This window comes from Leishmania braziliensis, chromosome 18, assembly GCF_000002845.2.
Source record: "Leishmania braziliensis MHOM/BR/75/M2904 complete genome, chromosome 18".
NCBI classification, from domain to species: domain Eukaryota; phylum Euglenozoa; class Kinetoplastea; order Trypanosomatida; family Trypanosomatidae; genus Leishmania; species Leishmania braziliensis.
In genome coordinates this window covers 116,154-140,753 of record NC_009310.2, presented here as the reverse complement: position 1 = coordinate 140,753, position 24,600 = coordinate 116,154, and the positions used below count along the sequence as shown (strand labels likewise).

Here is a 24,600-nt window from a genome sequence, read left to right as displayed (position 1 = left end):
CCTTAGTACTGCTACACCCACAGGCCTAGAAGGTTGAGCCCAGGCGAGAACAAGCCGATTAATAAGGTCTTGCTAACAGACAGGAAATGCACGTGAGTAGAGTGGCATTCATCGGGCTTCGCCGCGTCACCTGCTTGGTGGGCGGCCACCGCCTTTCATTCAGCGACCCGGCTGCCGTCGCCCTCTCTGCCGCCTCGCTCCGAACGCAGGGCCGCTATGCAAGCAGCAAGAACCCGTACGCGGTGCTCGCCATTAAGGAAGGCGCTGATAAGGCCGAAATCAAAAAGGCGTACCGTATCCTAGCCCGTAAGCACCACCCTGATGCCCCTGGCGGTAGCGACGAAAAATTCCGCGAGGTGCAGGAGGCGTACGAGCAAATCAAGAGTGGCGTGTGGATCCGAAAGGACCAGGACAGCAGCGGCGGCGACGGCGGTGGCGGCAACGCGAACCGCTACAGCGGCTTCCGCTATACGACCCGCACGCACCACAGGAGCAAGGTCAGCTACGACCAGTTTTACGAGGAGATGCACACAGGGCGTGTCAAGAAGGACCCGTTTGCTGACGACGTCGACGAGGCAGAGAATCCGGCGGCGAAGGACCCGCGCCGCAACCCTTTCGCGATGAACGAGATCGCCTTCCAGGCGTGGCTGCGCTTTATCATTATGTGGTGTGTCGTCTTCTGTAGCCTTCGCCTTGTGCTGTTTTTGCTGTTCCCCCCCAAATGGGAGAAGCCGCCACGCAAGCCGCCGCCGCGCGAGTTACGTGGCCGCAAGCCGCCACCGCCAAAGCCGCTAGGACGCACCGAGGATGTTATTGTGGCGTAGTATGAATTTGTGGGGGTGGGGTGGGGTGGGGGGGGGTGTCCGGTGGAGAGACTTGTTGGTGTTTTCTCGTCTTTGGGCTGGTGTGGTACAGGCAGCGACTGTGTGTGGAGGGGGTGGATGGACTGGTGTCTCCGCTCCACCTGCACGCCACAACGTTATCCACCTTTACTCTTCCCTCTGGTGTCACTAACACTTTCTTGCACCCACTAATTGCAGCACTGTTTCTTAGAGCGCAACTACATAAGAACCAGATGCTCTGTGGAATAGCCGAAACAACAGGCCCCAATGACTCCGAAGCAGCGTCTTTTCATCTGTCGTTATCCCGCTGCGCCGACGACTTCGTGCAGGTTCACAGAGGCACCACGTCGCACCCAGACACACATACCTCTCAAGTACGGGAGCAGGAGTCGAATGAGTGATGCTCGAGAGCACGGCAATCGGGGCAGGAGGGAGGGGTGTGGAAGAAGGGCATGTGTCTGCCGCGCTACACTACCCACCTTGATTTAAAGCGCATTCCTGCTGCTCGAGGCGGGGGATTTCCTCTCAGGGTTCTGCGCTTGAATATGTCCTATGTAGTTCATGTCCTCGCAACCTCTCCTTCCCCTCTAACGTTCTGTTCCTTTCTCTTTCTTGCGTTTCTTTTTTTTTTACACTGCTGAGAGTCTTCTGTGGAGGAAAACATTCTCGTACTCCGTCCTCCCCTCTCCTCCTCGCGACCCGCTGCTGACGCGCGTTGACGGGAGAGGACGTGGCTGGCGAGGCGTTGGACGGTGGGACCACTGTGAATCATTCCTCTGTTCTTCGCTGTGCAAAGCGGGGACACCGAAACCCCCGCGCCCCCCTCTCCCCCCCCTTCTCTATTCAGCCGCAAGAATACACCTCTGCCGCAAAAAGGGACCCCGTAGTAGGAGCAATGCTGCGTCCAACATGCGTACTGTCAGCGGCGGAGTTCAAGCAGAAGTCGCGCTGGTCCAGCGTGTGGCCGAACATGCGCTATGGTGCCATGTATCTCAACTACAGCGTTGGCCGTCAGCTTCCGATGAGAGGTGTGAACTGGGTGACGCGAGATTCGAACCGGCTCGCTAACTTTGCCGCACGCTACGGCAGCGTCATCCGAGATGTTGATGTGAAGCGCAACGAGGAGGAGCTGAACATTCAGATGAGCGACTTGCGGTGGAACGACCACCGCCGCATCTACTGGAAATGTAGCTTTTGTGGCTCGTCGTACCGCAAGAATGTCTCGGTGCGCACAAAGTTTCATGCTGGGTGCAACCTCTGCAAGGGCCGCTACGCCTCCGAGGTTCTGAGAGAGCAGACCCCTGTGGTTGCGCTGAAAGAGGCGCAGCCGGAGCTGTTCAAGGGCCTGGCGGAGAATGAAAAGAACGAAAACATAGGCTTGCTGAGCGTAACGAGCAAGTTCCGCGCTGAGTGGAAGTGCCAGTCGTGTGGGCAGCCGTACCGCGCGACAATCCGTAGTCGCACCGGGCTTACGGAGCCCGGGCAGGCACCCCTGCACCCGCAAATTACTAAGTGGTCTGCGCACTGCCCCTCGTGCGCGTGGCGGGTGAACATGACTGACCTAGGCCGGAAAGCACAAAAGGAGGGTCAGTACCTGGGTCTTGATGCCTCATTGACGGAGGCGGCGAGTGCGGCAGCTGGCAAACGGATCCCGCGTCGCAAGAGGCTTGTGACGTGAGGCAGCTGTGGAGCGCTTCTCTCTCTCTCTTGCTAACGAGTGCCTCCGTGGACAAACGTAGTGGCGGCTTGATAAATTGTCTGCTTCACTGTATGTGCGGTTGCTGGTGTGTGTGTGTGTGTGTGTGTGTTGCTGTTGTACGTTGTATCGTGTGTGGATGTAGTGATGGACGTCTCACAAGGCCTCGCTTGCTTTTCATTTATTGTCCTCTCTTCTTCTCTTTCCCACGCCTTAGAGATTTTGGCGCGGGGGGGGGGTAGGGAGAGGCAGCGTGGTAATGCCAAAAGGGAGGAGGTTGGTAGCAGGGCCATCGTGGATCACTTTGCTGCTGCGCCATCTGGCGCGCCTGGAGGTGCTATTGCTGAGGCGCTGAGACAATTCCACTTAACCGGCCATGCTCCCTTTTCCTTTCTCCCTTTCTTTTTCCCGCACTCGCCTCAGTAGAATGTGTTCCGCGCTGCTTTAATTTCCGTAGAACGTTGTCGTCGTCATCGCTGTTGTCTCTTTCGATCTTCACTTTTTCACTCACACTGTCTCTCCTTTTGTTTTTGCTTCAGCTCTCATGACGCACTTGGCCACCGTCGCTACTCAACCCCTCTTCATCCGAGTTCATGTGGTAGAGGCTGTTGTCGCGCTTAGAAGTACGGCAGTAACTCATCCGTAGCCGCACGGTGGTTGGACTACAGAGGTGCGCGCTTCTCTCTCCCTCTCGGGCGCTCCACCCCATTCTTCTTGGTAGCTTTCACTCGTCCATCACTAAGATAGACCATCATGTCGAACCGGTTCTTTCAAAAGTTCTACCTGCGGTGCGGCAACTGTTCTGCAATCCAGCGTAGTGCCCAGGGGTACAAGCCGATTGCGAACCCCATCCTCTTCAATTCCGATGAGCACTGCCGCAACTACCACGATGAGCAGCGCCGCGCCGCCGGGTACTCTGGCGTGTTGGTGACATGCCGCTGTGAGAGCTGCAGGCGCGTACACTCTAATTGGACGGTACTCGACGCTCAGGAGTTTGTTGACGCGAAGCTGCGCATGACACCCGAGGACCGCGCTCAGCGCTTGTGGGCTTCCAAGTCGTAGGAGGCAGGAGAGAGAGAGAGAAAAGGGCGGCGGCAACCGCACAGTTGCATCTGACGTACTCATGGAAGGATATTGGGGAGGGAGAGGGAGGGAGAGAGGGAGAGAGGGGTGGACTCTCTCTTGTTTTTCTTCTTCCATTTCAGTCCCTGACATCCGCGTCATCTCCGGTCTTGGTGCTCTTCTACAGTGTCTTTGCTACTGGTATTCAGAAGGAGTGTATTGTGTTGCGTATGGCTGTCGATGTGTGGTGCTCGCTGATGAGATTCTTTTCCCCTCTCGATGACTGTGGCTTTGGGGCTCGCTGTCTCGCTTCCGGGGGACACACTGGGCGAGAGTGTGGGAGACGTGTATGAGGGTTGTTTGATGGGGGGAAGGCAACTGAGAAGCAGTGAGGCGGTGCGTGTGCGTGCGCCTTTAGCGCCTGAAGGCGGACAAGATGGAGCGTCAGCGTCTCGGCTTGTTGTTTACGCGTTGCTCTCGCTTTTTCTTTCTGTTTTGTTTGCGGCACGGTGTGTCTTCTCCTTTCGGCCTCTTCCCCCCATCTCAAACGCCCCACAGCGATGGGCAAGTTTTGATTGCTTCGTAGTATGTCCACCCCCTCACCCGCATATACACTGAACGTCATGTGCACACATGCACGACGACACATGGCAGTCTTGACGCATGAGGTGCGAGTAGGCCTCATTTCGCGCCTGCCGGCGACTACCACTGCGATACGCATGCAAACTCGTATCAGTCGCTCTCCGGTTGCGCCTCTGCAGCCGTGCATGCGTGGCTACGGGTGACGCAAAGGAGAGAGTGTACGGAGGCCTCCGTTCTTCCTCCCCCCCCTCCCTCCCTCACTTTGCTCTTCTCTCATCTCCCATCCACTACGTCTGCGGCCTCTTTTCTGTTTTGGTCTGCGGCCTCTTTTCTTCATTTTTTTTTCTTTCTGCGCGCCTTTGCCACAACATCCCATTAAAATGTCCATCCACACCCGTACGCCCAGCCTCTAGCCCTTGACGCGAGCATCAGGACTGCCGTCGACCCACGAACACACACACACACACACAGTCTGACAGGCACTACATCCCTCTCTTTTTTCGCTCATCTGCCTCTTAGGCTTTTTCTAAACCGAACCGGTCCATATCACTGCCACCGCTACCGGCACCGATGACACATACGTCCAGACACTGAGAAGCATCGCCACATATAAGACCACGTCTCCCCTCTCTCTTTCCCTGACTGCGTAGCCACACACACACACATTCACTACTATCTTTATGCAGCAGGCCTAACTCTACTTAACCACTAAAATCCTCCAAACTAAAACCCTCCATAGGCGGAAAGAGAGGGCATACGCTGCTGCCTGGTTCGCCTTCTGTCCTGATCACACACGTCTCTTACCCCAGCTCCCACTTTATCCGTCATCTATTTTCTTCCTTTCTCCAGCTCGAATTTTTCGAGCCATGACGGTGGATATGCCCGACACGCGGCTTCAGAGCATCGGCGTGAGCTTTGCAGTGCACTACTACACCACACTCGTGGAAACTCCCGAGGCGCTGGCCGCCCTCTACGTCCCCTCAGCGAATGTTGTGCATAGCTTCAGGAAGTCGAACGGCGCCGTCGAGCTCTCCTCGCTGCTCACGTCCCTTACCGCTGAGGGTGTGACGCGAGTGAGAGTCGAGGACGTGATGTCTGAGCTGGCCGCCTCCGGCGCAATCAAGATCACAGTGAAGGGCCAGCTCATCGGTACTGCCAGAACGCAGTCCTTCACTCAGGAGGTGGAGCTGTATAAGCTGGCGAAGAATACGTACGGCATCACGGACGATAAGCTGAGTTACTCAGCTGCCGGACAGACGGCGTTGGTGGCTGAGACGCCGTTGTTGAAGGAGGCTGAGGAGTCAACGGTGGGCACTGCTGTTGCTGTTGCCGAGGAGGAGACGCCAGCCGAGCTGGCTGCTGTGCATGCCCCAGCGACCCGCAAGAAGCCGGCGAGTTTCGCCGAGGCGCTGCGCCTCAGTAAAGTGAGCGAGGGCGCTGCCTTTTCGAACACCGCGGTGCGTGTGAGCGATAAGGTGAAGGCCACAGAGAACAGGGAGAAGGCCACACGCAAAATTGCAAAAGTCAAGGCAGACGAGAAGGATGTCTTGCAGTCAGCAGGGTCTGCCAAGCCCAAGCTCACCAAGAAGCCGCCCAGGGCTTCCAACTCGGTAGTGTACTACGACATCATCTTGAAGGAGCTGCCAGAATCGATAACGGAGGAGAAGGTGCGCGCCGTCGTGACGCCGGTCTCTGCTGTGAAGCTGGTGAACCTTGTCAAGAGCGAAAGGCGTCGCCGCAGCAAGGAGGCCACATCCGAGGTGATCACGTGTGCCTTTGTGGAGCTGGAGCGCCCCGCTAACGCCGCTGCAAACCACGTGAAGGAAGTTGTGGCGAAGTTGACGGAGCTGAACAAGGGGATGCGCATCGAGGAGGTGCGGGAGAAGTCCGCCCTTGCAGGCTCTCGCAAGCCGCGGGAGGGCGCAGTGGCGACGTTGAAGGAGGAAGGGAAGGCGTAAGTGCCCGCTGCGCAACGAGCGCATGCTTCTGCGTCAGGCCGTGATGCGCGGGGTAAGTGTCATGAACGCCTCGGGCCTTTTTTTGCCTCTTTGCTGTTGTGGGCCTCGTCTTTACCGGTTTACGATTCTTGTGCCTGCACGAGGTGTGTGTGTGTGTGTGTGTGTGTACATGGGCGCATTTTTGCTTCGCGGCTCCGCTTTATTGCTTCTTGACATACTTTGTGTTCTCTCTCGCTCAGTGTCGCACATCTATCGGCCTGCGCCTCTCGCTGGATCTCCTCATGTCCTTGCGCGATGGTGTGTGCATGTGTGCTCCCCTCTCCCTCGCTCGGCTGTGGTGCGGTGTGCCACATGGTGTGACGCTTTTACCGGTTCTTCGTCCCCCTTGGCGTGGGCGTTGCTTTTCGGTGCTCGAACGACTGAAAAGGCCGACGCAAAAGAGCCAACGCAACGAAGAAAAAACGAACGAAAGTGAGATGGCAACGGCGACGAAGGGCGATGGCTGCTCGTGTCGCGCGTGCGTGCGTGTGTCAGCGCATCTGTGTTGGAGAGGGAGAGGGGGAGGGGGAGGGGGGAGGCGAGCATCGACTAAACTAATAAGAAGAGCACGAACTAATCAACAAACCACTCGTGGCAAACCAAAAGAGCTCCAGTTAGCGGAGGAAAAGCCGACGAGGACTTGCAGGAGACGTCTGCCCACCCGGTGCACTTCCTAGTCGTTTGGGGGGAGGGGAGGGAGGGAGGGGCGGAGCACCGAGTGTGCGTGGCAGGTGGACATGTCGACTGGGCCAATAGACAACGGTGGTGCGCCGCGTTGTTCTTTCGTTTCATCGCATGTTTCATTCCACTCATTTTTTCCCTCCCTTTCTTCAGGCGCTCGTCTTTGGTGGACGAGGTCTCTCCCTCTCTTTCAGCTGCTCCACGTTGCCAGAGCTGTGCCAGTGGACTTGGCACCTTTGTCATTCCGAGTGGAACATGCCGCGTCAATTTACCCCGATGCTGCTGTCTTTTCGATGTGCTTCGCTGGAAAGACTTACGGCACTGGTGGTAGCGGTGGGTCGAAAAGTGCGCGTCTGACGACTGAGGTCTTTCTCTCTTTCAGCTTTCTCTTCACTTCACCCTCCCTTGAGCGCCTTTTACCGCCTTCAGTGCATTCGTGTCTCACCTCTCTCTTCGTCCGCCCTACGGTATGATACGTTGCCGCGTACGAGTAAAGTCCCCTTTCTCTCTCCTTTACTCTCTCCCATCCATAAGAGACACTCACATTCGAGGGCAGACAAGGATATCCTCCCCCCCTCTCCCCCCGCCAAAAAAAACGAACAAGCAGAGAGACAACAACCGTAGCAACGCCTTAGTTGCACGGCAGGCGTACCTCTTTATCCGCCAACGGGCAGTGCTGCAGTGCTACGTGGCGCTCCAGCCGAAAAAAGAACAAGGCGGCCCTCTTTGGGTTCTGCTCCCGCCCTTGTTGCTTCGACACGCCACCTCCTCCTTCAACAGCGACCCCGTTTAAATATACCGAAAGCTGCGCGAGGCGTCTGCGTTGCCAAATTCTTCCTGGCTTGTTTGCGCCAACTAGTCTATCGCACGATAGACCAACATACCGATCCCCACAGAGAGAGAGAGAGCGCTCCGTAGCGATGAAGGTCATTCGCACCATCGGCTTCACCGGCACCATCGCAAGTGGCAAGACTTCCCGCTGCAAGCACCTTGTGGAGATGGCACAGCAGCGACAGCAAGCCATGTGCGCTGACAAAGACCTAGGGAAGAGTAGTGCAACTTCAATGCCATTCCTTGGCAGGGATAGAAAGGCGCACCAGGAAGCCATCCCATCTTCTTCGGTGTTAACGGTGCACTACATTAATGCGGACCTTGTTGGTCACCACATCTACGAGCCTGGCAAGCCGTGTTACTACGCGCTGCTACAGCACTTTGGGACTGCCATCCTGTCCGCACCGGTGTCAGCTGAGCCAGCAAGCCAACAAGTAGCTTTCCCAACCCAAGGAGGAGAGGAAGGAGCTTGCCGAGGTGATAGCGCCGCGCGACCAGGAAAACCAGAGCCCCGTATTGATCGTCGTGTGCTTGGCGAAATTGTGTTTGCTGAGGAGCGCAAGTTGCAAGAGCTGAACGCGATCTGCTGGCCCTACATCACCTCCGCGATCAAGGAGGAGTACGCCAAGCTGTGTGCGGGTTTAAAAACACCATACCCGCCTTCCATGGAGTCGGCTGGGGTTTTGCCCTTCACCACGACGGCGGCGACTTCTTTTTCGCCGACGTCTTCGTCACCTTCGACTTCCACTGGTGCCGCTAGTTCAGCAGCACCCGTGGTTGGGCTGATCATTGTGGAGGCGGCGCTGCTGTGTGAAATGACGGAGGTACTCGAGCTGACCACCGATATTTGGATGACACACTGTACCCCTGCAACGGCGGTTGATCGCGTGATGGCGCGCAATGGCATCAGCCGAAAAGCTGCCGAGCAGCGCGTGGCCAGCCAGCTCGATGTGGGCCAGAAGCTGCTCAAGCTGCGCCACTTGCCTTACAAGGGGGATATCGAGGTGTTCGACACAACGCAAGTGAGTCTGACGGAGGGGCTCAAAGAGACGGCGGCCGCCTTTGATCGGTACTGGAGAACGAAGATCGCCGTTCATCTGTAAGTGGTGTGGATGGTGCGTGTGTGTGCCGTTTTAGAGCTATATTTTCCTCCCATGCCAGTGTTTCATGAGATTTACCGACTGACACAGCCACACAGCGCTTATTCTTCACAGTCGGCCTTACAGCTGTGTCGCCACGGGACTGCGTCTTTCGCTCTCTGCCTCGTTTCCCCGCCAATCTCTTTGCTATAGCGAACACATCTAAGTAACTTATCACCATACGCACGCGCCGCTGCGCTGGCAGGTGTTAGGAGTGCTGCTGCGGCGTTACCCCACCGCGTCGGACCCCTTTCTTCACCAGCTTTGACGGTGCCGTCGCTATCGATTCTTTACTCTCTCATCGTTTTCTTGTGCTTGCGTTGCTGTTGCCGTTAGCGTTGCCTGCGTACGTCCGCACTATTTTCTCTTGACTCAAAGAGGATGAAACGGTTCTTCTTGTGTGTATCAGCTTCTCTTGTGTGTCTTCGTGCCCCGCCATTTCCTCGTCCCCACACTACCTTCTGCTGTAGTTTGGTGCGACAATGCATGTGAGTGCGGCGGCAGGATGGGTTGGTAGTCTGCTGGTGGCCGAGGGCAGGAGTACACATTTATTCTCTCTCTCGCCTGTTTTCATTTGTTTTGTGCTTTCGTTGCCGTTGTCGGGTAGTTTTCGACCCCACGTTGAGGTCCCTGCTTGTGCCCCACCCACCCCCCACCCCTTTGGAGGTGATGTGCCAGCCAAACTCAGTGTTCTGTTGCCAGCATGTTTTTCACCTCTGCAACTCATCTCCTCGTCTCCATCTCTTTTGTTTTCATTTTTGTTCTGTCTTGCTTTGATTCGCTCTTCACTTTCTCGTTCTTGCCTTGCACCTCAACAGTAGACTTCATCCATGCCTCGTTCGCTCTTTCTCTTTGAGGCGACATTGGTTGAGTCTGATTTTCCCGCATCGCCACCATGAGCCTCCCGCCCTTTACCCCCCCTTCCCACCCGGCACCGCGTTCCTGTTGCAGCACTCCCCCCCTCTCTCTCTCTCTCTCTCTTCCTACTCTTGGCTCCTTCTGCAGTTTGCTATTTCACTGTTCCTCTGTGTCATGCGCTGTGGTCGTGGTGGCATCGCCGTGAAAAAAGAGACTAAACGAACACACACACACACACACACCCGCACACGCAAAGGCGCGCATGAGCACTGACATGCACGGCGACACAGCCATTCATGCGCAGCGATGTGGTGAGCAGAGAGGACGGTGCCAGCCCACGCACGGCTGGGTCACTCACTCATCTCTACCTCTCCTCCCCCATCTCTCTCCCTTCCTCGCCTTCATTTATTCGCATCAGAGCTGCTCCACGTCGTGCGAGCGCAAAATCGATAGAAGGCGCTGTCCCACCTTTGCCTCGTATCTCATTCCGCTCCCGAGCCTCGCTTTGTCCTCTGGCCCTCTCAGCGCTTATCTACTCAGCGGGCGGTGGCGGCATTAGTGGCCACTTTTCTCTCTTCTCCTTCTTTTATTATCGTTACACGTGTGGTGTGTGGTGTGTTCCTGTCAGTTCCGTCTGTAACCCGGTGAAGGCACGCCTGCTGTTACTCTCTTTTTCTCCTGCTCAGGTAGACACACACACACACACACACAAGCACTTTGTGTGTGGCTCACGGCTTTACCCCGCACTCAGGTAAAAGGACCGTTCAATTTCGCTGTTTTTCTTTTGGTTGTTTGTCGTCGCCTTCACCAGCCTCTGCTGCTGCCTGCATCGAACGATACACACGCACCTGCCCACACGTCCTTGCTGTGTCAATACCGCCCCCTCGTGGCTCGCCCCCACGATCAATACTTTCGCATTCCACAATTCTCGCGTCTCCCTGGCCCTCTTTTCCTCCATTCTCTCTTCCTCCCCTCTCTCGCAGTTCCATCCGCGACGGTGAGCAATGAGTGCGTTGACGACCGTGACAGAGCTGCGACAGCAGCTGGAGGCGGAGCGAGATGCTCACGCAGCGACCATGGCACGTCTAGCAGAGCAAATACAAACCTTCCAGGCGGTGCTGACGGAGCAGCAGGAGGCCTTCACAGACCTCATTACCCGCGTTACTAACCTGCGCGTGGCGAAGGGCGAATGCATGGCTGCTCAGGCGACCGGTCACACCCCGAACATGACCTTCAATACCGGCTCTGACCTGCTTGATGGTCTCTTGTACAGCCTACAGTCAAAGCTGGAGGACCCAACGTCATCAGTCACCACCTCCGTTCTGCAGAAACTCGAGGGGGCCGCACTGGAGGCGCTCACGCCGTACGAAGCCGGGCGCATTTCCTCCCTCTTCACGAGCAACACCTCCGCTGTGCGCACTACGGGCCTCCTCGTGCTATTCCCCAACGATGTGCGTGGCGTGCGACAGTGGGCGCGGAAGCATCTGAGCAGCTGTGCCTCCTGCGCCGCTCGACAGGCACAGCAGCCGGCGTGGACGCCGTATCGCTATGACAGCAAAGGGACCGGCTTCGCCGCAGCCCCCAAGCTTCGAGGAATTCCGAACAAGTATTACCACCACGTTGCCCTCTCCCTCCTGCAAGAGCGCAGCATAGCGGACCGGATGGAGACCGAAAATCAGCTCGTCATCATGCGCACCACGGTGTTAGCACATGTGCAGTCAGCGAAGACAAGACAGCCGCTAGCGGATGCGGCGGCGACATGTGCGCAGATGACCAGAATTCTGCAGGCCTTCTTGGTAGAGGCAATGGCGGAGCTCCGCAACACCATCCGCACCTCTGCTCCGTGGAACTCCGCCACCAACCCCAATAGCGAGTTCTCTGCAGCCGTTGAAATCTTTCTCCACATGGTTCAACCGCGCGTGCAGGTGCAACCTGTGCGGCAAGCCGCTGCCAGCACCACTGGTGCTCCGTGCACCCTTCTGCAGATTGAGGCGACGGTGAGTGTGCCGCTGCACGTCTCGGCACTTGCGCCGCTGCTTGGCCTACTGGCTGACCCGGTGCAGCGCGGCTATGTAATTGAACACGTACTCACTCCGCTGGCGCAACGCCTTGGTGACGCTCTCGGCAGCGGCGACTTGGCTGCCCGCTATACAGCAATCGGCCTGCAGTTCTTCGATGGGTTGTACCGCATTGCCGCTCATCAGGGCCTCACGGAGACCGCCGGCTCGCGTAGCGGTGGACTTAGCACGAATCGTCAACTGCCTACGTCTTCTCCAGGGGCCAAGGACGGGATGGGCAGGACACTGGAGCAGCTCTACGTCATCCTTCAGGCACTGGCTGTCTTTGGTACCAGTGTCGACGTTGAGTTCATCACCCCACACGCTCCAGCAAGTCAAGTGGAGCCCAAGCAGGACGCAAAGAAGTCAGCGCTGCGTCTCGCTCGTGCGCTGCTGCTGCAGTTTGCAGCTCCAAGTCCACTGAGGGTGCCTCCAGGTGACGACCCGGACTCCACGAACATGACCATCAAAGTATCGCGTGCCCCGACGACTTTTCTCGGGATCCTCAATCGCACCTTCAGCAGCAACCACCGTCTCCCCTCTACCTCGCGCAGCACCGCACTTGACGCGTTCATGTCGCCCAAGTCGAAGATCAGCTTGGGGCTGAAGCTGTTCAGTGAGCTTGTGGTGGAGGTTTATCGACCCTATCACCCGTGCACTGGTGTTATTTTGGCGGTAGAGAACGGTGTGGGCGGTCGCCCTCGTGCCTCGGCGTGCGTTCCGGTGATTGACCTTCCTCCAGACGTGGTAGCGGCCAATGTGCGTGTGGCGACGTACGTCGCGCAGCGTCTACAGGGACTGCAGGAGCTGGAGACGTCTACTGTTATTGAGGAGGAGGGACAACTCGAGAGGGAGGGTAAGGCTCTCCTCCAGCGCGTGGCGTCGGCGTTGCAACAGGCGGCCCCGGCCGAGCGACTCTGCAGGGAGTGGGCTGCCGCGGAGATCACGATAGAGGGGGTGCCGCAAGTGTGCGTGGATGTCCTGGTGCCATTCAGGATGACGGAGGTCGACGTGCAATCGGCAACGAAGCCACTGCTATACCTGCACGTCGTCTACAGCAGCTAAAGGCATGACAGTGTTGAGTGAAAGAGTGGGCGAGGCTGCGCTGTGAACGGAGGTCAGAGGGAGAGAATAGGCGAGTCACCTGCGTGTTGTGAGGTGTGTCAAGCATTCTGGTAGTGCTATTGATGGTGGTGGTGGTGGTGGTGGTGCGACAGGCTTCATGGACCTTCGTGGTACTCTGTCTCTCTCTCCTCTCTCGAAACCACCCCCCTGGACGACACGAGCGCCGAGAGGCAGTGGGCTGTTCGTAGCTTTGCTTCCGAAGAAAAGGACACCCGCTCATCTTGGTATTGTGTGCACACCCACTCGCGTTCGTGTCTCAGCCTACATCTCTATAGTACGCCGGGGTAGCTGCTCAACTCCACGTACGCAGCAGCTGCTTTTTTTCTTCTTCGGCGTCCTCTGCTGCGCACAACCCTGAACCCACCTCTCCCCCTTTTCTTCTTCCAGGTCCCTTTTTTGCTTTCTGCCTTCCCTGTGTTGCAAACATCCACCCACCCACCCACCCACCCACACACCCACACACACACGCATCACGGAGTGGTGCTGACAGAGCAGCGTCTCATCTTTTGGCGCTCTCACTGTTCCCTCCGAAGTCTATCCTGAGCACTCTTTCTCTGCTATACAGACTCGCTCCTTGTGCCCACCCCCCTCGCTGGTGCTTCTGACTGAAGTCCTTCTGACTCGACCTACGCCCGTCTCTGCGCCTCTGCGTCTCTCTCTCTCTCTATGGGGCTGTGCTCTATCACTATCCCCCTTTCCACTCCTTCTCTCCTTCATTTTTTTGTTTATATATCCTGCGTGGCTACACACGAATTCCCCCCTTTCCCGAGTTGTGATTCCCTCGCGCCTTCCTTCTCCGCCTCCTTTGTCTCCTCCTCGGTGTGCCTGTGAGTGGTGGGCTGCTCTGTTCTCTTCCTATCATCACCTCCCCTTTCTCCGTCCTGCCTCGCTCCCTCTCGTGCATTGTGCACGGGCAGTGCGCTAGTTCGTTGGTTTGTCGGTGTGTCTCAGCAACCTATTTTCTCACCGACATACCTCCGCATTTGCCTTCAGCGTGATCGTGCGTCCCGCCTCTTTTTCTCTGTGCGTGTGCACACGTCACCGCTTCCGCGTGTCGTCGTCATCGTCGTCATTTGTCGTTTGTGGTCGTTGCTGTTTTTTTTTTTCTCCTTGTCACGTTGCCCATTCTTAATTTCAAAGCGACGTCGTCCTTCTTTGCGAGGCTCACTGCCAGGCTCAGCCCGAGTAACACGAAAAAAGAGAACACCACCTCGTCTCTCAGCCACATCCGAGACAACATGTCGCTCAACGCTGCCGATGCCGCGGACGATCGAAGTCGCAAGGAGATGGACCGGTTTCAGGTGGAGCGCATGGCTGGGCAGGGTACATTTGGCACCGTTCAACTAGGGAAGGAAAAGTCAACAGGCATGAGTGTAGCGATCAAGAAGGTTATTCAAGACCCGCGCTTCCGCAACCGCGAGCTTCAGATCATGCAGGACCTCGCCGTGCTGCATCACCCCAACATTGTGCAGCTCCAGAGCTACTTCTACACCCTCGGTGAACGTGACCGCCGCGACATCTACCTCAATGTTGTGATGGAGTACGTGCCAGATACCCTGCACCGCTGCTGCCGCAACTACTACCGACGTCAAACCACCCCGCCGCCGATCCTGATCAAAGTTTTCCTCTTTCAGCTGATCCGCAGTATCGGGTGCCTGCACTTGCCCTCTGTGAACGTGTGCCACCGCGACATCAAGCCGCACAACGTGCTCGTCAACGAGGCAGAAGGTACACTGAAGCTGTGTGATTTTGGAAGTGCGAAGAAGTTGTCACCGTCGGAGCCGAACGTGGCATACATCTGCTCGCGCTACTACCGCGCCCCTGAGCTCATCTTCGGCAACCAGCACTACACAACCGCAGTCGACATCTGGTCTGTGGGGTGTATCTTCGCTGAGATGATGCTCGGTGAGCCCATCTTTCGTGGCGACAACAGCGCCGGCCAGCTCCATGAGATTGTTCGCGTGCTTGGCTGCCCTCCGCGCGAGGTACTGCGTAAGCTGAATCCGTCGCACACGGACGTGGATCTGTACAATAGCAAGGGTATCCCATGGAGCAACGTGTTCTGTGATCAGTCGCTGAAGGACGCCAAGGAGGCGCACGATCTTCTTAGTGGCCTGCTGCAGTACTTGCCGGAGGAGCGAACGAAGCCTTACGAGGCACTGTGCCACCCGTACTTTGACGAGCTTCGCGACTCGGCCACGAAGCTGCCGAATAACAAGGATCTCCCGGATGACCTCTTCCACTTTCTACCCGCTGAAGTTGAGACCATGACCGACGTGCAGAAGGGCAAGCTAATCCGCAAGTAAAATGGAGGGGCAAAGCTGCGGTTAAGGGAGCGAGGGTGTCGCAGAGCTGGACCAAAGACGCAGACGACGCGTGATGACGGCAGAGCTCCCGTGCCGCGGGCTAGAGGACACCAAGGATGCCTGAGAGGAAGTGCAAAGGGAGCGGTGTGTAGAGGTTGCGTAACAGTCCACCGAGCAGAAGCGTGCCTGCAGCGACAGGAAGCTCCGGGGGGGGGTGGGGAAAGGGAAGCAGCTAGCGTGTTTTCTCTTGCGTTTGTTTCTATTGGTCGTTGTCATGTCCCGCAGCCTTTCCTCGGTCCCCCACCAGCTCGATGGCTCACATATGCAGTGGAAGGACTCTGGCTTGCGAGTGCTGATGCTTTAGGGCTGCGCCACATCGAAAGTAGTGCCTTCTCCTCTTTCTGAATGTGTTTTGTAGAGGCATTACACACATCCGCGGAGTCTTCGTTTTTTTTTTTTTGACCTGTGCAGCTCTTCCCTCTTGTTCATGACATACCGAGGTGCACCTGCACCTGCATCGCACCGTCTCTGTTTCCAGCTCATTCGTTTCTGCGAGTGTGCGCGCGCGTGTGTTTGGCTCTTCTTCTTTTCGTTTCTTCGGGCGATGGCAGTGAATGAGCCAACGTGTGAAGAGACAACGAGGAAAGCGAGGCGCGAGTCAGAAGGCCCTGCGTGGCCTGTTGAGGTTTAGGGGAGAGGGGAGGAGCGCCTTGGCACATTTTACGAATTTTGGGGCGTACGGGCCACCGGTGAGTGCGTGTCACGAATGCCCTTCTTTTTTTTTTCCATATCGCTTCCGGGTGGACTCTTCGTGGCGCGTTGTCATCGTTTTTAACGCTTTCAGAAGGTCACGGCCAGAAGACACGCACGCACGCACGCCCATCACTTCACTTCCCCTCCCTCTCCTCCCTCCCCTCCACCCCCTCCCTCCCTCGACGACAGAGCCGAAGGGTATGCGGTGTGCTGATCACGCGTTGTATAGCCGCCTCCCACTCGAGAAGGGGGAAGAAGCAGACGAGCGAACGCCCGAGAAGGAGAGGGAGGGACAGCACCAAGAACGGGGAACTAATGACGGATACATTGCGAATGATTGAGTGAGAATAAGAGTGCAAAGTGCACCGAACCGACTGAAGGGAAACGTGAAGCAAAATGACGTCCGGATCGCTCCCCCAAAACGCCTTTCCTTCTCGCACGCACCTGTTGAAGTGAGCGGAATGGAGCTTACAGTGATCGCCATTCGGCGACCGTGATCAGCGCCTCTCATTTGCTCCTCACTCATGCAGCGTGTTGATGGCACGCAGGATGACGCGTGCTCACGAGCACTGCTTCCTCCTACTCCGATACACTTGACGTGCGTCTCTCGCCGACTACCCCCCACTGCGCACCGCTGTGTGAAGAGTGATGGCTCTTTGTGCCGTCGCGCCCTTCCCGTGCGCGCACGTGACTGTACGTTCCCCCCTCCTCCCCAGTGATGGCCGTCTCTGCGGCGTTGGGCGATCTCTGTTTGTTGCACACCCCTCTCTCGTAGTGTTTTATCTGTGCCATATTTTTATCATGTCTTCTAGGTTTAGATAACTCTCTTCGCTTTGCTGTGGCGCAGAAAGAAAGAGAAGACACACACACACGAGCAACGGAAATGGATGAAAGTTCTCTCCTCCATTTCCTTCGCGCGCCTCTCTACTCTCCTCCCCCTTTTACGTCGTTTGCCCATCTCATTTTCTGCCTGTCATGCACATGCTGGCACACGCATCTCCTCGTAGCAGCGAAAGGAATGCTGTCTCGGAGAGAGAGAAAAGGGAGGGATGAAGAGGAGGGAGAGCTGAGGAAGTGCGTGAGTGTACTACTGTAGATTTTCCTCACCAGAGAAGCATGCAAGAAGGGGAAGTAGAAAAGAAAAAAGAGGCACACACAGCAGTGATTGTCATTTTTTCCTGCGCGTGCATATTAGCCCGTGCGTGGTCGCATTAGCGGTGCTCTGCGTGTGTGTCCGTGTTTCTGTTTCCCCCCCCCTTTCCTTTCTTGGATCATTTGTTCGCTGTTGTCTATTTCTCTGTCTATCACGTCTTGTCGCAGCCTCTCCTCCCCCTTTCTTTCTCGGTGTTCTTGCTGCGATCGTAATGTTTCTTCTGTACTGTTTTGGCGCTTCCTCTTCCAGTGCGTTTGCTCTTCCTCCTTATGTCCATTTTCTCATGTCTGTTCGGCCCTTTTTTAGCGTTTTCCTTCACGTCTTTGGTCGTTCTTCTCTCCCCAGATCTTCTACGGGATTAACGTGCATTCGTGTGGACGGTTCACCCTTTCAATGTGAGGGAGCGAGTGAGGTCGTCTTTTGGTGTGGTTCTTTTTTTCGTTGTTGTTGTGTGTGTTGGGAGAGAGGAGGAGGGGAGGGAATGAGGCTGAGAGGCAGGAAAGGGCGAATTGACTTTGAAAAGAAGGCCGAGGATTGGCTGCAGAATCAGAGATCTCGGTTAAAACGTTGTATATTTATTGACTCATTTGACGCGGCGTGCGCTGCTGCTGAAGCGTGCGCGCGCGTTTTGCCTGAGGTAGGTACCATAGCCTCCGTGTAGAGAGCGGGGGAAGTGAGAGGAACGCGGGATCTTGCCCCGCTTCTTGCTTCTCTCTCTCAGTGCTCTCTCCCTCCCTCTCTGTCTATCTGCGTCTCTCTCTCTCTACGCCCCGTGATTTGGTCCGACAAGCGATGAAATGTATGTAAAGCGGGTGTGTGTTTTCGTAGGTGCGTGTGGTGGGTGTGCATTATGTGTGTGTGTGTGTGGGGGGGGGGGAGGTGCCCCGTATATCCGTTGGTTGTTGTCTTTTTTTTTTTGTTTTCTCACTTCTTTTGTTTCTCCGTCAGTTCTGTTTTTTTTTTTTTGTGTTTTTTTTTTTTTGTAAGCGCGCGCGTGTGTGGGTGGGTGTGGGTGTCCGAACTCGGTTCGTGCGCGCGCGGGGGGGGGGTACTCAGGGTGTTTCTGCGTGTGAGTGCTTTTTTTTTTTTTGCATTTTATGTTGGCTTGCTTACGATGGTTATGATTCTGCCCTGTTTGTTTTTACTATAGAAGAATGGGGGGTAGAAGGTGGCATGGGTGTGGGGTCTTGTCTTGTTCCTTTCCTTTCTGGTATATGTGTCGGTTCAATGTATGTATGGTGTGTCGGTGTAGTGTCGCTCTGACGTATGCTTTCCCCTTTCATTGCTCAGCTGAGGGCTCACTTCTTCTTTTGCTGGGGGTGTGACGTCGCTCTGTGATGTATGCCTCTGCGTGCCTGGGCGGGCTCAAGAGTCTCTTCTCCTTGCCCTTGCTGCTGTTGTTCGCCTCGCTGCGCCGCCTCTCCGCCCCCCTCTTTCCCCTTCTCTTCCCCCCCTTCTCCTTCTTCCATCTTGCCGACTCGCCCACCACCGCCGTCACCGCCACAACAGCATCACAGGAGCACCACCGCCATGATCTTCGCTGATCATTTACCGCCCTCGTTCATTTTGAGTTTCTTTCCTGTGCGCATCCTTGTACTCTTCCTTGTCACTTTCTCGATCGGCTTATGCGTCGTCCCATGGAAAGCAAATGAGCAACACGAAAGGTAATGAGGAAGAGGCGCACCTGTGCGTAAGCCCCTCCCCTCCCCCCAGTGTTACACCCACGCATCTGTATCCATGAAAAATGACTCCAACCAGGTACACGGGTAGGAAAGCGCGCTTCCTAATGAGTTAGCCTTCTGAAACACTGTAGCGCACCAGCCCCCGTTAAAGGTTCTCCTTCGTAACGTCAGCGTCGCCTGTGTGCACGCGGGTTTTCTCTCCTCCCTTCTTTATTTTTTCTCTCGCCTTTGCCAGCTGCCGCTGGGCTCGATATAAATAATGGGGGCAACCAGAAAACGAAGGAAGGAGAGAGAGGGGGAGAGGGGGGGGGAGAGAGACAGGCATGGGGCCAAAGAAGAAGACAATCAAAAAGACGGCTGCACAAGGTCAGCCCTGTGCAGAGACACCAGCGTAAAGGTATGGCGCATGCCTATCTTTGGTTGTTGGTCTTCTAAGCGTGATGGCTGATGAGTGCATGCGTTACTGAGCGCGTGTGTATGTGCATGTATGTGAGTTGGCCCCACTCTCTGTGCCTGCTTCTCTTTCTCTCTCTCTGTGTGTTGCTCTGCACTCGCTAAGGACGATGAGACGAAGAGGTGATGAGCGATGGCAGCAACGAACACCTGGCAACAAGGCACACAAGACGACGAAGAGGCGAGATGAGGAGGCGAGAGGAAGAGGCAGGCAAAACACTCCAGAGCATCTTTGTAAGTGAGCGTCATAAAAAAGCAAACAAAGACGCAGGCAGAGGCAGCCCGGCAGAAACACAGGCCCAAATGAGAGACGCACACCCGCACTGGCAAAGAACGCAAACTCAACACTCTCCCCAGCAGGCAAAAACAACAACAAAAAGCGCAGTGGCGAGCCGAAGCACACCCCATCGTCGCGGAGGCGGGATGGGCAGTGCAAGGCTCAGCAACTGTTGACACTGCCGAAAAAAACTAGGGGTCTTGAAGCGAGGTTATTGAGCGACGCAGGGGGGATGGGGAGGAGGGAAAGGTGTAAAGGGTGAGGAAAGGGGAGAGAGGAGGAGCCGAGAGGGCTTGTGGAATACAGACTCATGAATCTCGACTTGCTTGGGGGGCCACTGGCGAGGGAGCCTGGCATAGCGCACTCTCTCTATCTCTGATGCTCCTTTACCAGGTGACTTACCTCGGTTTCTTTCCACTGGCTCTTCCTACGATGCGCCACAACCCTCCCCCGTCGCGCCTGCACCAGCGACCGCCTTCGAGTCTTCGTCACGCCCTCTTCCTTGTTCTGCGAGAAAGGGGGTGAGAGACGCAGTCTCGCGTAGCTCGTCTCAGAGGGTGCCGAACAATCACCTCTGAATTTGGGCTACCGTGTGCGTTCGTTCAAAGGCCACAGAGGCCCGTAGATGCACTGCAGCCGACTCGATTGGGGACCGCTGGCACTCTTCTTCTATGCCACTCCTACCGACCTCAGCCTCAGCACTGAAATGTTCATCGAGCTTTTGTCTCTTTATTGGCACACTCTATTTTGTCCTCTCTCCCCTCGACACAAACCGTCGCTCCTATTGAGAATCGTCTTCACTCACCACCCCACCCCGCTCTGCATGTGATGGGATGTTTCTTGTTTGAACTCGTTTATTCATGCCGTAGAGCATGGGGTAAACTTCACACCACCCCCGGCCTGTGACATGGGCCATCGCAGGGTTCGACGCAGCCGTGGGCACACGCGCCACAGCAGTGCGCCCACTCAGTCAGCTGGGCACGGCCCCGGCCTCAAGCCACGACCACCCGCCCTGCAGGCTGCCTCCCAGCCGCTCCCGTCATGCTGGTCGCCACCTCGTGCATCCCCCCTCTCGGGAGTGGGAGGAGGGGGGGCAGGCTCCCCACACCAGCAGACAGCGAGGGGCCGGGTGCGATGCCCTCGAGTCACTCTCGCACAATGCCCACCATGTGTGTGGCGCAAGCGTGCTCACTGTCACAGGTCGCTCCGACGCCACGCCATCCACGGCCTCACCCGCCGGTACCAGCAGCGACGCACCGCTCTGGCCTCCTCCCTACATCGTAGGCACTTGGCACCATCACCACCAGAGGCAACTCGGCATTGGCAGTGGTAGGGGGGCTGCCTGACTCCCCCCACCACCACAGAGAGTGTGGTAGCGGACGCGGAGAGACCACGCACTGAGGTGCCCCTCACTATCAGGGGCGTCGGATGGTTCAGGAAGAGGAGCAATACGAGCGGCTTTTCACCTTTCTGTAAAGCCGTCTGACGTGAGCGCATCACTACCTCTTGAGCGTTGCGCTTTTCTATTAGAAAAGAACATCTTTGTACCATTCTCTATTCTTCACTGCCCTCTGTCATCAGTGCCAGCATCAGCCCTGCCCATCTGTTTTTCCATCCTCTCGCTCTCTTTCAGCACCACGCTCGCTGCACTCGCGGCTGCTGGCTCTCTCTCTCGTAGCCATGCGTGTGTGCGTGTGGTGGGGGAGAGGGGGGTAGTCATTTCACTTGTCTCCTTCACACTTCGGTGCGGCTTTTTTTTTTTGACATCCCGACGCCCCCTTCTTTTCGTCTTCTGCTCGTTTTTTTTTCTTTTTTCCTCCTCGGCGTGGCTTTTTTCTGCTGATGCGTGCGGCGTACGTGTCTGGTCGGCTTCTGGCACTGTCGAAAAGGGGGGAGTTAGGCCGCACGCAGCGGTGAGTGTGCCATTGTGGTTTTATTGTCCCCTGCATTATGGCTGGAGAACAGTTATTGCCCCCGTACCCGCGCACGCCTCTTCTCGCTTCCCTGAACCCTTCTCGTCATTGGAGGTCTCCTCCGCCTCCCTTCTGTCTGTTGTCTTGAAACGCACGTGCTTCCTTTTCTTTGGCTCTCCCTTGGGCGATTCGGTACTCCTCCCTCCGCTTTCCTTCGCTGCGGCGTATGTGCGCGCATGGAGAGGGGCACATTTACGTCTGCGTGTGTGTGCGTGGGCTGAATCGGCAAATAGTGGTTGAAATGTGGAGGTGCAGAGCAAACAAAAAGTTAACGGAGGTGTGGAAGGAAATCATCGAGACGCAGGCCCAGCGAAGGTGCCACTCCTGAATCGCGCGACATAGTTGCGAGCATGGGGCTCCGATAAGGCTTGCCATCGACCCGCCTTAAGCTGAGCAGCTCACTTGAGGTCAGAGTATCATCACGAAAAAAAATACCAAGCAGAGTGGGGTGTACAAGATGGTGTCAGCAGGTTGGCTGGAGGACAGCGAAGATCATCGCCAGTTTCTGGTTGAAGGGCAGAGACAACTCGTTAGTTGCGAAAAGGGTACATTCATTTGGTTTGCCGCTGATATGGGCCCTCTAAGCAGACGTAGTGTGCACTTGATGCCTCCTCTGCTGCACTACTGCCCCTCCCCCCCTCATCTCTAGAGTTGTTCTCCTCATTCTCTGTCTTCGCATTCTTCTCACGATTTTTCCTCGTGAGCGCACACGTTCCTCGGCGGTGATCTTCTCAGCCATCCCATGAACCGTTTCATCATCACAGTTCCACCTAGGCATTTGAAAGAAATGGTAGGAATCCTGCGCCGTCTCGCTACGCCGACCAGGCGTGCCGTCAGCGGCGCTGTGTTGTCGTCAGCAGTGCTCACGTCATGTCGCATGCTTAGTGTTCGCACAGAGGATTTCTTTAGCAAGGAGGCTGTCAGTCACGCCCGCCGCGTCTCGTGGGCGCCGCACACGACGGAAAAGAAGCTTGGCGCCTTCGCCAAACTGGCTCGCTCCAACTTCAACGATCCACTGCCTGAGAGTTTTAGCAGTGAGCCATACTTTGAGGAGGAGATTGAGGCCTACCGTGCGCACCATCGGCCCGATGTGTACGTGTACAAGTATAACATCTCTCCCACCCACTTGTCTCTTCGCGAGTAGTGCGGCATGAAGGGGGAAGGGGAGAGAGGGCACACATATCCATGTTGTGAGCTTCCGATCTCTCCTGTTCAATGCGCGTGATGTCGGTTGTGCTCGAAGTCTTTGTTTTTCCTCGTTGTTCTCCCTCAGTGTCGTTGCTGACGCCAGAGCCGTGCGGTGCAACCCTGAGCCAGGAAGGCAGGAAGCGGGGCGATCACAAGGTGCTTCCTCGACCCGTGGTGTTGGCTGGACGTATGCTCTGTGTATGGGTTGGCTCATGGAGATTTACGTTTGGGACATCAGAGATGTTTGTGTGTGTGTGGTTGTCGTCTCAGAATATCGCACATGATGCTCTGCGCCCCGCTGTGTGTCGAAGGATGCGGCCTGTGCTATGTCTTCACTGATGGAGCATCGAGCCGGGATGCGGACGGGGGGAGGACGGGTATGGTGGAGAATGCTCTATCCCTTTTTCCGTGCCTCCCCTGCGTCTGACGCGCCTCGAGAGTGTTTAGCACCTGACGCATGCACCGTCCACCTCGCCCCTGCCGACGTTGCTCTATGCTTAGCCATCTGCTACCGGAGGGAGGTGGCAGGGCTTGGTGCCGATGAGCGCTTTATTCTGAATCTTCCCCCCTCTCTTTCCCGCGTCACTGCGCATTTCTCAACCCCCACGCACGACGGACGGGCTGCAGTGCAACTGCGCATAATTCCTGATGACGTGTGCCGTTCACGCGAGCCGATCCTCCTCCCCTCTTTTTGTGTATTGTCTCCCCCCCGCATTCACACGCTCGGCACTCGCAGTTTTCGCGCAGCAATATGCGCTCTATCCACCTCTCTCTCGCAGCGCAGAGCGTGATAGCGTTACATGCCGTGTGCGCTGCGAGACGCTTCTTCCAAGAAGGACCCGCCAGTCCGCCAAGCCCCAGTCCTTCACCTCGTGGGACGTCAAGTAGTGCAACCGCCCCCACCGCTGCTTCGCCGTCTTCTTCCTCGTGCTCTTCAAAGGGGGCACCCACCGACCGTTTGCAGTCGGACGACACGGAAGGATGGATCTTATCGTTTGTGAAGCGCTCCGTAGAGAGCGGCCGTCAGTCACAGGAGGCAGCTGAGTACTTCCGCGGCATCCTTCACGACGAGTCCGATTTTCGGCAATGCCTGCTCGAGGCACGTCGGCTGATGGGCGGCCAGGACCCAGAGCAGCTCACCCGCTACCAGCAAGGCCAACTTGCCGAACGTTTAGGCAACTACGTGAGCGGCCTTGCCAGCGATAAGCTGCGCTGCATGCATGCAGAGGAGCAGTCAACGAAGCGTTACACGCAGGACGGCACTCCGACAGGGGAGAACTACTGGTTCGAGGCTGGCAATACGCTTTCCTCGCCTGCGGTGCCTGAATTTATCAAGGATGAGATTCTGAAGGATATGCAGCAGGACCGCTCTGTGAAGAGCCCAGCGTTTGTGCAGCCGGCTGAAGAGGAGAAGCTGGCGACTGAGGACGACGACTACGCGAGCCATCTGCGACGGCAGCGCCACAAGCTTCTGCGTGGCTCTGATTTAACGTAGGGAAGACGCGAGAGACCAGTGGTAGTGAGTCTGTCGGCTGACTCGTGAGTGGACGGGGCCTGTTGTCCCAAACCCTCTTGTGTTTTGTGTTTTGTGCATGGCTGCAGTGTCTTATGCTGTCCTTTGTTCCCAGAGCGCATGCGTGATCGGCAGGAAAACGCTCATTCGTGGCCTGCGGGTAGGAGAGGTCACTTGGTGGTACCTGTACCTCTGTGACTCGTCGGCAGTCTTGTTTCAGTGAAGAGAAGGCACCTTCACTACGCCGTGCCTTGGGTGTCATTGCCGGAGGAGGCGGGGGCCAAACGCTTTCTGTGCGCTTGAAGGGGGCCAGCGACTTCAACGATCGTCATTTCCTCCGCGTTTGCATTCCTTTTTTTGGTTGTCTTCCTCTTTCCTTTTTTTTTTTCCTTTGGCTTATGCGCCTCTCAGGAAACGTGAGAGGAGACCACA

General features: G+C 56.4%; 9 protein-coding genes across 9 annotated transcripts; all 9 read left to right on the top strand.

Moving 5' to 3' along the window:
• Positions 1–86: 86 nt before the first annotated feature.
• Positions 87–824, top strand: LBRM_18_0350 (conserved hypothetical protein; the record flags this gene model as incomplete). Its single annotated transcript, XM_001563909.2, has 1 exon — positions 87–824. One exon carries the CDS (start codon positions 87–89, stop codon positions 822–824), a length of 738 nt encoding a protein of 245 aa, XP_001563959.1.
• A 913-nt stretch (positions 825–1,737) lies between these two features.
• Positions 1,738–2,520, top strand: LBRM_18_0340 (conserved hypothetical protein; the record flags this gene model as incomplete). The annotated part of the gene is made up of 1 exon (XM_001563908.1): positions 1,738–2,520. One exon carries the CDS (start codon positions 1,738–1,740, stop codon positions 2,518–2,520), a length of 783 nt encoding a protein of 260 aa, XP_001563958.1.
• Positions 2,521–3,291: 771 nt separating this feature from the next.
• LBRM_18_0330 (conserved hypothetical protein) lies at positions 3,292–3,600 on the top strand (the record flags this gene model as incomplete). Its single annotated transcript, XM_001563907.1, has 1 exon — positions 3,292–3,600. The coding sequence occupies one exon, from the start codon at positions 3,292–3,294 to the stop codon at positions 3,598–3,600; it is 309 nt and encodes a 102-aa protein (XP_001563957.1).
• Positions 3,601–5,048: 1,448 nt separating this feature from the next.
• On the top strand, positions 5,049–6,140 carry LBRM_18_0320 (conserved hypothetical protein; the record flags this gene model as incomplete). The annotated part of the gene is made up of 1 exon (XM_001563906.1): positions 5,049–6,140. One exon carries the CDS (start codon positions 5,049–5,051, stop codon positions 6,138–6,140), a length of 1,092 nt encoding a protein of 363 aa, XP_001563956.1.
• A 1,640-nt stretch (positions 6,141–7,780) lies between these two features.
• LBRM_18_0310 (conserved hypothetical protein) lies at positions 7,781–8,794 on the top strand (the record flags this gene model as incomplete). The annotated part of the gene is made up of 1 exon (XM_001563905.2): positions 7,781–8,794. One exon carries the CDS (start codon positions 7,781–7,783, stop codon positions 8,792–8,794), a length of 1,014 nt encoding a protein of 337 aa, XP_001563955.2.
• A 1,970-nt stretch (positions 8,795–10,764) lies between these two features.
• LBRM_18_0300 (conserved hypothetical protein) lies at positions 10,765–12,810 on the top strand (the record flags this gene model as incomplete). The annotated part of the gene is made up of 1 exon (XM_001563904.2): positions 10,765–12,810. The coding sequence occupies one exon, from the start codon at positions 10,765–10,767 to the stop codon at positions 12,808–12,810; it is 2,046 nt and encodes a 681-aa protein (XP_001563954.2).
• A 1,298-nt stretch (positions 12,811–14,108) lies between these two features.
• LBRM_18_0290 (putative glycogen synthase kinase) lies at positions 14,109–15,176 on the top strand (the record flags this gene model as incomplete). Its single annotated transcript, XM_001563903.1, has 1 exon — positions 14,109–15,176. One exon carries the CDS (start codon positions 14,109–14,111, stop codon positions 15,174–15,176), a length of 1,068 nt encoding a protein of 355 aa, XP_001563953.1.
• Positions 15,177–22,344: 7,168 nt separating this feature from the next.
• Positions 22,345–22,611, top strand: LBRM_18_0280 (conserved hypothetical protein; the record flags this gene model as incomplete). The annotated part of the gene is made up of 1 exon (XM_001563902.1): positions 22,345–22,611. One exon carries the CDS (start codon positions 22,345–22,347, stop codon positions 22,609–22,611), a length of 267 nt encoding a protein of 88 aa, XP_001563952.1.
• A 1,155-nt stretch (positions 22,612–23,766) lies between these two features.
• On the top strand, positions 23,767–24,150 carry LBRM_18_0270 (conserved hypothetical protein; the record flags this gene model as incomplete). The annotated part of the gene is made up of 1 exon (XM_001563901.1): positions 23,767–24,150. The coding sequence occupies one exon, from the start codon at positions 23,767–23,769 to the stop codon at positions 24,148–24,150; it is 384 nt and encodes a 127-aa protein (XP_001563951.1).
• Between the last annotated feature and the right edge of the window lie 450 nt (positions 24,151–24,600).